Source organism: Emys orbicularis, chromosome 2 (genome assembly GCF_028017835.1).
Source record: "Emys orbicularis isolate rEmyOrb1 chromosome 2, rEmyOrb1.hap1, whole genome shotgun sequence".
NCBI lineage: Eukaryota > Metazoa > Chordata > Testudines > Emydidae > Emys > Emys orbicularis.
Window position 1 is genome coordinate 380,540 of NC_088684.1, and position 14,212 is coordinate 394,751.

At 46.5% G+C, this 14,212-nt stretch overlaps 1 protein-coding gene across 1 annotated transcript in view; it reads right to left on the reverse strand.

Moving 5' to 3' along the window:
- The window catches only part of SCRIB (scribble planar cell polarity protein), a 195,944-nt gene that overhangs the window by 29,498 nt on the left and 152,234 nt on the right, over nt 1–14,212 (reverse strand). Inside the window, exons 38-40 of the mRNA XM_065397800.1 lie at nt 11,274–11,448; nt 9,160–9,249; nt 8,535–8,723 (exon numbers count right to left, since the gene is read on the reverse strand). Coding sequence (XP_065253872.1) covers nt 8,535–8,723; nt 9,160–9,249; nt 11,274–11,448 — 454 coding nt within the window. The remainder of the gene's footprint in view (nt 1–8,534; nt 8,724–9,159; nt 9,250–11,273; nt 11,449–14,212) is intronic.

A 14,212-nucleotide genomic window follows, 5' to 3' on the forward strand; every position in this document is an offset into this window, starting at 1 on the left:
AGAGAGATCACTTGATCATTGCCTGTTAGGTCCACTCCCTCTGGGGCACCTGGCATTGGCCACTGTCGGTAGACAGGATACTGGGCTAGATGGACCTTTGGTCTGATCCGGTATGGCCGTTCTTATGTTCTTTGGTTCATCATTTTTACAGTGCAAATATTTGTAATAAAAAATAGTAATATAAAGTGAGCACTGTACACTTTGTATTCTGTGTTGTAATCGAAATCAATATATTTGAAAATGTATAAGAACATCCAAAAATATTTAATAAATTTCAACTGGTATTCTCTTGTTTAACAGTGCGATTAAAACTGCGATTAATAGGGATTAATTTTTTAAATTGCGATTAATTTTTTTTGAGTTAACCGCATGAGTTAACTGCGATTAATCGACAGCCCTAATCTAAACCAACCCAGTGCTGTGTTTAATATAAAGTGAATGTTAACTCCAATGTGGCAAGCTGCTAGGTATTGTATCTTTAAAGGAACAAATGAATCTTAATGTCTCTCCGAATGATCCAGGAGAGGGCTGGACTTTGCAGAGCACACAGTTGGGGAAAATTCAAGACTGGGAGGTGCTGGTATTATCTTGCCAGGTATACGCAAGGCTGGTGGAGCCAGAGTGTGGCAGTGGTGTAACAAGCAAGCTGCTGGAATCAGAATTGTTGCATCAGGGCGTCTTAACACACAGACACTCAGTGCAGACTTGTCTGTTGGCTGGGAACGTTCAGACAAGAGAACCACATCAGCACGGCATTTTGAGGGCAGGCGGTTACGCAACCCTTCACTGGTCTGGATTGCACCCTAGCATGTACCACAAGGGAACTGAGAAAAATGTCAGCAGACTCAAAGGGCAGAAGTGGGATTGTAGGACTGACAAGAAAGAAGTCAGCCCTTGTCATATGGAACCTCACAAGACATGCCCTGAAATGCAAAAGCTCTGACAGAAAGAAGTGGTCTAACAAGCAGTAGTGAAGACAAAGTCCACAAACAAGTCCTTGCCTCTGCACTGAAGAGGGATGAAGAGCATGTTATAGCCCTTACCAACCATGTCATCAACACTATGACAAACCCACTTGACCCTGAATCCCATCCAGAGGTGCCTATCAACATATCTACTGTAACATCAGATGTACAAGAGTCTCTACAGAAAATACCAGATGTTCGTGAAGAATGAATGGAGAGATTTGAGAGAGGTGCACTTGAATCTGATGGGGCATGTAGCTTCTTCAGCCCAGTCAAGAAATCTGGCATCAAAACATTTGCTGCCATGGCCAAGAAGACCAAATTTGAGTCTGGCAAGGGAGGGGCAATCACACAGGAATCAGTTCAGAAACTTTTCCCCACAGAGCCCTGTCCTCCTTGTAACAACCTTTTATGTGCTTGAAAACGGTTATCATGTCCCCTCTCAGTCTTCTCTTTTCCAGACTAAACAAACCCAATTTTTTCAATCTTCCCTCATAGGCCATGTTTTCTAGACCTTTAATCATTTTTGTTGCTCTTCTCTGGACTTTCTCCAATTTGTCCAATCTTTCCTGAAATGTGGCACCCAGAACTGGACACAATACTCCAGTTGAGGCCTAATCAGCACGAAGTAGAGCGGAAGAATTACTTCTCGTGTCTTGCTTACAACACTCCTGCTAATACATCTCAGAATGATGTTCGCTGTTTTTGCAATAGTATTACACTGTTGACTTCTATTTAGTTTGTGGTCCACTATGACCCCCAGATCCCTTTCCGCAGTATTCCTTCTCAGGCAGACATTTCCAATTTTGTATGTGTGCAACTGATTGTTCCTTCTTAAATGGAGCACTTTGCATTTATCCTTATTGAATTTCATCCTATTTACTTCAGACCATTTCTCCAGTTTGTCCAGATCATTTTGAATTTTAATCCTATCCTCCAAAGCACTTGCAACCCCTCCCAGCTTGGTATCGTCTGCAAACTTATAAGTGTATTCTCTATGTCATTATCTAAAGCATTGATGAAGATATTGAACAGAACCGGACTCAGAACTGATCCCTGTGGGACCCCACTCGTTATGCCCTTCCAGCATGACCGTGAACTGATAACTACTCTCTGGGAACAGTTTTCCAACCAGTTTTACACCCACCTTATAGTATCTCCGTCTAGGTTGCATTTCTGTAGTTTGTTTATGAGAGGGTCTTGCGAGACAGCATCAAAGGCTTTACTAAGGTCAAGAAGCCCAAGACTTCTACAGTACTCAGGAAGAAGCGGACACAAGGATGCCTCTGCATGTTGTATGTGCCAATATAGATTTTGGGTCTCTTGGTATAAAAAAACCCATAGTAATTAGGTCACTTGATACAGATGATTTGGTCCTTGCTGTTCACTACTTTCCAAAAATGGAACACATAGATAACATGTGGATTGAAACAGGCACCATTGCCCGCACAATTGACAAGTGTCACTCTATACCTGTGCAGACAATTTGTGACGCACTCACTCCTCACTTCTGCAACATACTTCCTGTTGTACATGGATGTGACTCTGTGTCATCCCTATTTGATACCAGGAAAAAAATCTGCGTTTAATGTTGTCAAAACAAAGGGAGCTTACCACTTCAGAGATCTTGCCAAATTAGGAGAGAGTGACCAAGAAGCCACAATTTCTGCAGCAAGGAAGTTGGTAGCAGTGCTGTATGACCAGAGCAACAAAGAAAAGGAGACCCACAAAGACCTCAATTGTTTGTGCCTCAATCTAGCCAGCAAAAAGGACAAGTCACTGGCCAAACTCCCACCATGTGAGAACAGTTTTGAAGAGTGTGTCAAAACAGCATCTTGGCAAACAAAGATTTGGATGTCTTAACACATAGGTAAGCCAGATGTTGGATCTTTATTGCAACATGGATGAAAAAATATAGATGATGAACTACTTCCTGTATTCTTCAAAGGCCCAATGGCATCTGAGCTTCTACAAGATCTTATGTGTGCCTGTGCCAGTAGTGGTTGCTGCACAAGCAACTCTGTCTGTAGTAAGAACACTCTTCCCTGCACAGAACTGTGTCCATGCTGAGGCAGTGAAGACTTTGATAATTCACGCACTCTTGACAGAGATCATAATGATGAACAAGATGATGATAATGGTGTTGACTAGAAATGTCACCAGCTTTTACATTTCAATTATATCTGTACAAATTTATTATTACATTTTATTTTACCTTTTAGATTGTTGTTGCAATACTTTGAGGTCACAAAGAAATCTAATTGTATTTCTTGAAATAATACAGAGTCATTAAACTAACAGAAATGAATGCAAATATTTCAAAGTGGTCATTTTAACGTGTTGAGGGTGTCATTGTTTATCCCCGTTTTCTATGGTAATGGCACCAGTTGACAGTTCCACATCATACCTCACCGTTAAGTAGCCATCATAAGCTTTCAATAATGTATAATGTGTGTGTATGTAGAGATGGTACATTAAGCTGACCAAATCAGTGCTGTGTGCTGCTTGCCTATAGTGTGTTTCCCGCTCTACTGGGGAATAGAAGGAAGTTCATTGTGATAATGCAGAGTCTTGAAATATTCTATGTGGGTGTTTGAGTACAGGAGAAATGTCCCATAACGTGGCATATCCTTGCTTTTAAAGGCTTGAGTTGGGGAATTGCACAGTTATCCAACCTTAATCCCTTTAAAACAGAGCTTTTGTATATATATTTAATAAGAACATAAGAATGGCCATACTGGGTCAGACCAAAGGTCCATCTAGCCCAGTATCTGTCTTCCGACAGTGGCCAGTGCCAGGTGCCCCAGAGGGAATGAACAGAACAGGGAATCATCAAATGATCCTTCCCCCGTCACCCATTCCCAGCTTCTGGCAAACAGAGGCTAGGAACACCATCCGTGCCCATCCTGGCTAATAGCCATAGATGGACCTATCCTCCATGAATTTATCTAGTTCTTTTTTGAACCCAGTATAGTCATGGCCTTCACAACATCCTCTGTCAAGGAGTTCCACAGATTGACTGTGTGCTATGTAAAGAAATACTGCCTTTTGTTTGTTTTAAACCTGCTGCCTATTAATTTCATTTGGTGACCTCTAGTTCTTGTGTTATGAGAAGGGGTAAATAACATTTCATATTTACTTTCTCCACATCAGTCATGATTTCACAGACCTCAATCATATCCCCACTTAGTTGTCTTTTTTCCAGGCTGCAAAGTCCCAGTCTTTAATCTTTCCTCATATGGAAGCTGTTCCATACCCCTACTCATTTTTGTTCCCCTTTTCTGAACCTTTTCCCATTCCAGTATATCTTTTTTTGAGTTGGGGCAACCACATCTGCACACAGTATTCAAGATGTGGGCGTACCATGGATTTATATAGAGGCAATATGATATTCTCTGTCTTATTATCTATCCCTTTCTTGACGATTCCCAATATTCTGTTAGTTTTTTTGACTGCCGCTGCACACTGAGTGGATGTTTTCAGAGAACTATCCACAATGATTCCAAGATCTCTTTCTTGAGTGGTAACAGCTAATTTAGACCCAACTGTTTTATATGTATAGTTGAGATTATGTTTTCCAATGTACATTATATTGCATTTATTAAAATTGCATTTAATCTGCCATTTTGTTACCCAGTCACGCAGTTTTGTGAGATCTCTTTGTAACTCTTTGCAGTCTGCTTTGGATTTAACTATCTTGAGTAGTTTTGTAACATCTGCAAATTTTGCCACCTCATTGTTTACTCCTTTTTCCAGATCGTTTATGAATATGTTGAACAGCACTGGTCTGAGTAGACCCCTGGGGGACACCACTACTTACCTCTCTCCATTCTGAAAACTGACCATTTATTCCTAACCTTTATTTCCTATCTTTTAACCAGTAACTGATCCCTGAGAGGACCTTCCCTCTTATCCCATGACAGCTTACTTTTCTTAAGAGCCTTTGATGAGGTATCTTGTCAAAGGCTTTCTGAAAATCTAAGTACACTATATCCACTGGATCACCCTTGTCCACATGCTTGTTGACACGCTCAAAGAATTGTAGTAGATTGGTGAGGCATGATTTCCCTTTACAAAAAACTATGTTGACTCTTCCCCAACAAATTATGTTCATCTATGTGTCTGACAATTTTGTTCCTTACTGTAGTTTCTACCAATTTGCCCATAATTGACATTAGGCTTACTAGCCTGTAATTGCCAGGATCGCGTCTGGAGCCCTTTTTAAAAATTGGCATCACATTAGGTATCCTCCACTCATCTGGTACAGAAGCTGATTTAAATGATAGGTTACAGACTACAGTTAATAGTCCTGCAATTTCACATTTGAGTTCCTTCAGAACTCTTGGATGAATACCATCTGGTCTTGGTGACTTATTACTGTTTAGTTTATCAATTTGTTCCAAAACCTCCTCTAATGACACCTCAATCTGGGACAGTTCCTCAGATTTGTCACCTAAAAAGAATGGCTCAGGTTTGGAAATCTTCCTCAGATCCTCAGCCGTGAAGACTGATGCAAAGAATTCATTTAGTTTCTCTGCAATGGCCTTATCGTCCTTGAGTGCTTCTTTAACATCTCAATCATCCAGTGATCCCTATTTGGTAAGTATTGGAGGTGGCACAGAAGAGGGGAAAGGATGACACCCCCACATACAACTTTCCCCTTCTGGTATGTGGAGATATGCATAGAAAGCAGATGTTTGAAGTGGGGGGTGAGGAGACACCAAGCTGGGAGGAGGGCAGGGGAACTGTGTGGGAGAGCAGATCTGTCTCTGCCACCCCTCACACCAGCACAATGGCCACAGCGCCTCCGAGCAAAGGAGACCCTGTTAAAGCTACAGAGGTTGCAGAGATTCCATAGCGGGGAACCTCAGGTGCTGTTCCTTTTGACTATGGAACGTATATAGCCCTCATTGCCATAGGATCTGAACAGCTCACAATGTGTTTAACGTGTTTCTCCTCACAACACGCTGTGTCCCCATTTTACACATGGGGAACGGAGGCGCAGATATACCAAGTGATTTGCCCAAGGTCACACAGGAAATCAGTGGTGGAGCAGGGAATTCAACCTGGGTCTCTGGAATCAAGCCCCAAACCAATGGACCATCCTTTGTCTCCTGAGCTGGGTTCGTGGCATAGACTAGCTCTTCCCAGTTTTCTAACCAGAGTGCAGGGGCAGCCATCATCCCTGCAGGCCTCCTGGTGTCAGTCCCATTGGAAACAATGGGATATGGAGGCAATCTTAGTAGAGGCAGCCATCTTCCCTAAGGGCACTCTTTGGCTTCATTGCCCTGTAAGTTATGGGAAATGATGGTCATTTTGAATAAGGCCAAATTGTGAACTTTAAGGGCAAAACTTAAACATGAAGATGAGTGATGTTGAGAAAGTGGATAAGGAAAAGTTATTTACTTATTCCCATAATACAAGAACTAGGGGTCACCAAATGAAATTAATAGGCAGCAGGTTTAAAACAAATAAAAGGAAGTTCTTCTTCACGCAGCGCACAGTCAACTTGTGGAACTCCTTACCTGAGGAGGTTGTGAAGGCTAGGACTATAACAATGTTTAAAAGGGGACTGGATAAATTCATGGTGGCTAAGTCCATAAATGGCTATTAGCCAGGATGGGTAAGAATGGTGTCCCTAGCCTCTGTTCGTCAGAGGATGGAGATGGATGGCAGGAGAGAGATCACTTGATCATTGCCTGTTAGGTTCACTCCCTCTGGGGCACCTGGCATTGGCCACTGTCGGTAGACAGATACTGGGCTAGATGGACCTTTGGTCTGACCCAGTACGGCCTTTCTTATGTTCTTATGTTCTTAAGATTGTTAGTAACTTTGCTTAATAACCACCTAGTTTCTTCAAATGTACATTTAAGATTATCTTTTCAGTTTGTTAGCTAGAAGGTGCCCCAAAAAATGAGAGAAATTTTTCTTAACGGACTAATTTTTAATTAATTTACACTTCAACTGTTACCTGAAAAATTCTCAGAAAATTTCATTCCTTTTCAGATTATGTGTTGTAAATTTGGGGAAGATACACTGTTCTCTCCATGAAAAACAATGAGGGAAAATCCCTGTTTCAAGTGGAAAAACAGAACCCCTCTTTAATGACAGCAGTACTCTGTGTCACGTGCCATGCAAGTGAAACCTCGGACATCCTGCGTAGGGGAGCGGAAATGGCCAGAGAGCGAAGAGCCCTTTACAGCAGAATGAACAATGTGACACGGCAGCAGAATGAGACCAGTGCTACTTGGGACTGCTCTACAGAGGCATGAAATGAAAAGCAGAGATGAAATGAAAAGAGAGTCCTTAGTAATACACAGACTAAAATGCCATGCCTATATCTGGGTGTCTCACATTAAACAGTGAAGAAACTTCAGAGAGAAGCAACAGTGCTCCGGCAGCCAGAGGGCCAGATTTATAGGGAGTGATTATTCAGAATGCCACAATTTGCGGAGAAATTAAGGAAGTGCTATGGAAGAACGTCCTGGCTGGAAGAGGGATCTGGCTGGAGAATCATCCCCTCACAGAGGAAAGAATGGGAACCCTGTTGCTGAGGCATCATCTCCCCAGGGAAAGGGGGATGAGCCCCGGTTCGGTGAACATTGGTTCAATCCGGTTTTAAATAACTATAAAAGGTACAATAATACTACGTGACCTTTCTAATAACACGGGTCTCTCAGCTTTCCAGCCTCAAACAAATGCACTGGCTCCAGCATCTTCCATCCAAGGCTCTCAAAGACTTTACAAACATTAACTCATTCACATTTATAGCCTCCATGGGAGGAAGAACAGTAGCATTATCCCCAACATACACAGAAACATAGGAATTGCCAGACTGGATCAGACCCAAAGTCCATCTAGTCCAGTATCCTGTCTCCAGCAGTGGTCAGCACCAAGTGCTTCAGAGGAATGGGCAAGAAACCTTGCAGTGACAGTTGTGGGATAATCTATCCCCATGAAGATCGCATTCGAACTCCTAATAGAGACTGTCTTAAATCCTGAAGCAGGAGGTTTTATCTCGTTTCCAAAATGTTTGCTTGCATTCATTGTTATAACTTTGGATATGTTTGTTATCCATATAAGTGTTCAATCCCTATTTGAACTTTGCTAAGTTCTTGGCCTCAATGACATCTTGTGGTAATGAGTTCCACAGTGTAATTGCAAATTATGTATGTAGAAAGGAATTTCCTTTTATCAGTTTTGCATTTGCCACCTTTTAAGTTTCACTGCATGTCTCTTTGTTCTGATACTACGAAACAGGTGGAAAAAACAGGAGCAAAGAGAGGGAAGGGAATTGTGCACGGTCACATGAACATCAGTGCCTGAGCTGAAGTCAATACAATGAGACTTTATTGTCATGAAGACCTACACAAGTGTTGCTAAAGTGTAAAGAAGAGACAAACCCCTCAAGTTCCTGTCAGAGGTAGACAGGATCGGATAGGCAGTTTGGCCTGTGCACTGTGTTCTGGCCACTACAGTCTCCCTTACTCCTGGCCCCTAAACATTCCCTCTCTCTGATGCTACAGATTCAATGCCACGACATCAGACCCTGCTAGTAAAGAGACTCACCGTGCTGCCCTCCACATGGCTCGTTTCTCTGCCTCCAGGGCCCGGCGCTCAGCTGGAGACAGCTCCTTCTCCTGGGTACTTAGGAACTCAGGGCTCTGCATCCGCAATCGCTCCTGGTGCCGTCGCTCAGCTTTGGCCGTTCGCACAGGTGCCCCTGCCTCGCCCCCTCCTGGGTAAACTGGGATCAGTCTGCGAAGAGAGGCCAGGAATAACAAGGGGCTTGGCCCAGCCCACCCTCAAGTCCCCAGACTTCCTGCTCTCCCTCCTCAAAGGAGAGGTCCCACCTTGTACCCTTCCCAAAGCCCTGAGTCCCCCACAGATCTCCTCAAAGGAAGGGCCCCACCGCATCCCATGACCAACCCCCCAGGCTCCTGGCTCTCACTAAGCCCCCAACCCGTGCCCCCCAAGCCCTGTACCTGACCTGTGCCCCCCACACCCATCCCTCCCCAAAGACAGGTCCCTGCTCCATCTCCCCCACCTCCCCGAAGCCTGCCTGTTACCCCATTCCCTGCTGAAAGGCTGAGGGGTCTGGCCCACTGTGTGGCAGTCTGTGGGCAGCAGGCAGGGAAGGGCAGGGGCTGTTGCAGTGCAGTGTCGCTCCTCCCCCTCCCGAGTCCCTTCTTACCCAGACATAGAGTTAGGCCTCGGCTCGAGCTTGAATCCTTCTTCTAGTGAGTTTCTCTGGGAGCTGCTGTGCTCATCTGCCTCAGAGATCCTGGCAGCAACACAGACATGTCAGCCAAGCATGCTGGAGGCATGCATACCCTGGAGGGTTCAGAGCACAGATCCCCCTTCCCATGGACCTGAGCCACAGGAAGCAGACACTGCAACTCAGCTCAGTGATGTGGCCCTGATGCATTTGCCTGACAGCTTTGGGATCATGCACATAGAGCTTAACCCTCCAGTCCCATCTGCCCAGGGGAGGAAGCCTTCAAGGGCATGTGAGCAGGGATCAGTAGGAATGAGTCACCTGGTAACCAGGTCAGTTGGTGAAACTGGAACTCGCAGATCATGGGAAGAGCCTCCCAGGTCCTACGGCAGAACCGCAAGAGACTGGGAGAGGGCTGACAGGTACACATCCTCTTCACTCTGCCTGGTCTTTGTTATCATTGAGACTGCTGGCACCTGCCCTGTAATCTGGGAGCCCTCCGCCTTCCTTCTACCTCCAGGCTGGGGATTTCTCCTCAGAATCTCGCAGAGCCTACCTTTCTCTCTGTTCTGACATCATGAGCTCTTAGCAGGTCCAGGCCCCAATCATGTCCCATCTCCATTATCACAGCTACATCCTCTCTGATGTATGCATCTATCTCACCCCAGACAGGCCATCCAAACTCATCTTCCTCACCCAGAGGTCTGACTGTGTCACCCCGGCCTGCGGTATCAAGTGTAAATTATTGTGCTAACCTGACAGCTCTTTCCTAAGTCCAGCCCTGCTCCCTCCAGCCTCCATACTGTGATGGGTGACTGACTGCTTCTTGCTGATGTCAGATCTCTCTGAAGGCACAAAGTCTGCCCTCAGGCAGCCCTCTAGAACTAAGTGAGGGCAGACCTGCGCTAAGGGCTGCATTCTCAGTGATCCACACCCTTTGCAATGCCATTGGCCCAGTGTGCCCTAGATATAAGTCAGCACAGAATTTGGCCCTGAATAAGCAGCCAAAGATCTTATTTCCTATCACAATATTGCCAACAGCTGCCTATTCCCAGCCAGACTAGAGACAGGGAGTTGATGGGGGAGAGGAGTTTTAGCCTGTTCCCACCCTAAGTACCTTCCTTCTATTAAACTCACTGGAGACCAATTGAACAATCAGCCTGAGAAGCAACTGAGCCAGTGATGTGGTGCCACAGATACACTCTCCAGAGCTCGCTGTAGGATGGACTGGCCCACAACCCTTTAGCCCAGCAAAGGGAGAGCACCAAAGGGAGGCCACCTCCACCCCACCTTCACAGAGTGATGCTATCTGAGCTGCATCTGGCTGTGGAGAGAGGAGGGATAAATTGCCTCTGCAAAGACGGCATGTTTGGCTGCTGCCGTTTAGTGTTTGCCAGGAACCCAGTTTAGCATGGCAGGGCGGGGGGAACCCCCACTATGCAGGTGTAATGCGAGGTGTTTCTGGACTGGGACTGGATGAATACAAATGCTGATGGGGAGCAGAAACTGGAGCCGACATGAGGACATGGACTGTCCCTAGTGTGGTCAGGCAGCATGAGAAGACTCTAAGCCAAAGTCTACAAGACGAAGATGCTTGGCCCTTTGGCCCGAGGCATGGTCCTGCCGCAGCTTATGGGGAAAGAGTCAGACAGACAAGATTCTGAGAAAGTTCAAAGGCAGCAACCTGAGCTTTATTCCGTTTGAAGCCCAATTCTCCACCTGTAAAGCAAATCTGCAGGGAAAGGAATGAAAGAAGCAGCACCAATGCAGAACCGCAGCCTGGGGAGAGAGACTCCAGCAGACCCAGGCATAAAGCAAGAACCTAAGGGGCAGGGCGTGGCACAGGCTCAGCAAAGAGGTGTGTCCCCCAACCTAGCCACAACTACAATCAATGACTCTAGGTACTCAAGGGCAGGATCTGGGCAGCCACTCATTTGAGAACAAGGACCCGGAGACAAACTGCATGCCTTGTGATGCCCAGTTCCCCCACAAAGGTGGTGGGGCCTGCCCAGACCTCCCCATCTGGGGAAAGGTGATGCTGGCATACTCCTAGGACACAGAGCTGGATCTGAGCTGCCAGTCAGTCTTACCGAGTTGCCGGAGACTGGATGCTCCTTCCATTTAGTCTCTTGATCTTGTACTCCACTCCTTCGATGATGACACTGGACTGCATGCTCATATCAGGCATCTGCTTCCCCACATCCTCCTCTTCCTCCTCCTCCTCCTCCTCCAACAGCAGAGCCCGTTTCTGCTGCAGTTTACGAGCTGCCAAAATGAGAAAGACCCATATGAGTGGGGAGAGAACTGCAGAGCTGGCTGCCAGCAGTGATTCCCACAGCCACCGAGGTTCATGGTAGGTCCTTTCCCTCTAAGGGTCTCGCTTACTCTCTGCAAGAGAGTCCTACAGTTTCTGTAACTGTCTTTGAGTCTATTCCCTTCTCTTCAGCTCTCTTAGCATCTACTCCTTTCCCAGCGTCGATGCCTTTCAACCTGTCCTCTTAATCACTTCCTTGTAATCAGCAAAACCTTTTCCCTAGCTTTCTTCCTGGCTATAACCTCAGAGAGTCTCCAACCGCTTCACCCTCTGTAACTCCTCCATGGATGGGAACCGCCTAGGAGCCAATGGGAAGACCCCCTGTGGAGATGGATCCCACAGGATATGATGTGCATGTCGGGGATCAGACCTCTAGGAGTCAACAGCCAGATTCAGATGTGTCCCTCCATGGGCATAGAGCCCCAGGAGCTAATGGGCAAACATCATCCCCCCAGCTCAGCTGACAAGCAGACCCCCTCCACACACATCAGGGACAGTGCCATGGGGAGCCAATGGGTAGGACCCTGCTGGGGGGGGTGGAGGCCAGATAAGTTGATGATCCTCTCCACCCAATGAAGTCCAGTCATGGCAAGGGACGGGCAGAACTCCACCCTCCTCCCATGGGCACAGACTGTTCAGAGGAGGCCTATATTCTCATAGATTTATAGACTCATAGGCTTTAAGGTCAGAAGGGACCATCGTGATCATCTAGTCTGACCGCCTGCACATCGTAGGCCACAGAACCTCACTCACCCACTCCTGAAATAGACTCCTAACCTCTGGTTGAGTTACTGAAGGCCTCAAATCATGGTTTAAAGATTTCAAGTTACAGAGAATCCACCATTTACACTAGTTTAAACCTGCAAGTGACACGTGACACGTGCTGCAGGAAGGCGAAAAACCCCCAGGGTCTCTGCCAAACTGACCCAAGGGAAAATTCCTTCCCAACCCCAGGTATGGCGATCAGTTAGACCTTTCACCTAAGATGGGTTTAAGCATGCATGCAGGGGTTCCCTCACCAAAGGCTCTTAAGCAAAGTAAGCTGTCATGGAATAAGAGAGAAGGTCCTGTCATGGATCAGTAACTGGTTAAAGGATAGGAAACAAAGGATAGAAATAAATGGTAAGTTTTCAGAATGGAGAGAGGTAAATAGTGGTGTTCCCCAGGGATCTGTACTGGGATCAATACTGTTCAACATATTCATAAATGATCTGGAAAAAGAGGTAAACAGTGAGGTGGCATGATGGGGTATAAATTAGCCGTTACCACTCAAGAAAGAGATCTTGGAGTCACTGTGGATAGTTCTCTGAAAACATCCACTCAATGTGCAGCCGCAGCCAAAAAAGCTAACAAAATGTTGTGAATCATTAGGAAATGGATAGATAATAAGACAGAAAATATCATATGGCCATACTGGGTCAGACTAAAGGTCCATCTAGCCCAGTATCCTGTCTTCCAATGTCAGGTGCTTCAGAGGGAATGAACTCGTCGCCCATTTCAGCTTCTGGAAAACAGAGGCTAGGGACACCATTCCTACCCATCCTGGGTAATAGCCATTGATGGACCTATCCTTCATGAATGTATCTAGTTCTTTTTTGAACCATGTTATAGTCTAGGCCAGAAGTTCCCAAACTGGGGTTCGCAAACCCCTGGGGGTTCGCAGAACGTTACAGGGGGTTCGCCAGAAAAATTTCACTAATGGCGGATAGAGGACCCCGGGCATTAGAGACAGCAGGTGGGACCCAGTTGCAGGGCAGACACCCTGAACCCCAGGGAGAGCGGAGCCGGGCAGTTGGGGCTGGCAGCCCGAATCCCAGCAGTCAGCGGGGGGGCTGGCAGCCCAAACCCCAGCACTTCGCGCGGGGCTGGCAGCCCGAGCCCCAGGGAGAGCGGGGCCGGGCAGTTGGGGCTGGCAGCCCGAGTCCCAGCGGTCAGCGGGGGAGCCGGCAGCCTGAACCCCAGCGCTCCACGCGGTGCTGACAGCCCGAGCCCCAGGGAGAGCGGGGCTGGGCAGTTGGGGCTGGCAGCCCGAGTCCCAGCGGTCAGCGGGGGAGCCGGCAGCCCGAACTCCAGCCAGAGCCCCAGGAAGAGCGGGGCGGGCAGTTGGGGCATCCATCACACTGAGGAAATTTAAACTTAAATCCCTGAAAATATTCATTTTTAGGAGGGGGTTCAAGAGATTTCACAATTTAGTGAAAGGGGTTCGCGGGCTGCTAAAGTTGGGAACCACTGGTCTAGGCCTTCACAACATCCTCTGGCAAAGAGTTCCACAGGTTGACTGTGCGTTGTGTGAAGAAATGCTTCCTTTTGTTTGTTTTAAACCTGCTGCCTATTCATTTCATTTGGTGACCCCTAGTTCTGGTGTTATGAGAAGACTGCTGGGCAGGAAGAACAGCGTTTAAATCTTGGCTTCTTAGTTTTCAGATCTGCCATAGAAGACACTGCAGTAAGGAGTCAAAGCTTACTTATCATTGCTAAAAACGACCTATCCAAAACTGTAACTACTATGTACAATCTTAACAATGTAAAACCCTAAACCAAAATGTTTTTAGATAGCACTTGTATCAAAAATAGGATCTGGATCCCAGTCCAGAAAGGTTGGTAGTCTGCTGCTGCTGGCGGCTTGAAGTGCTGCAACCCCTTTTTATAGCCCCACCCTTAGAACCTTCAAAACAGTGACGGGAGGGGCAGGAGGCGGCAGATGAGTGCTCCAAT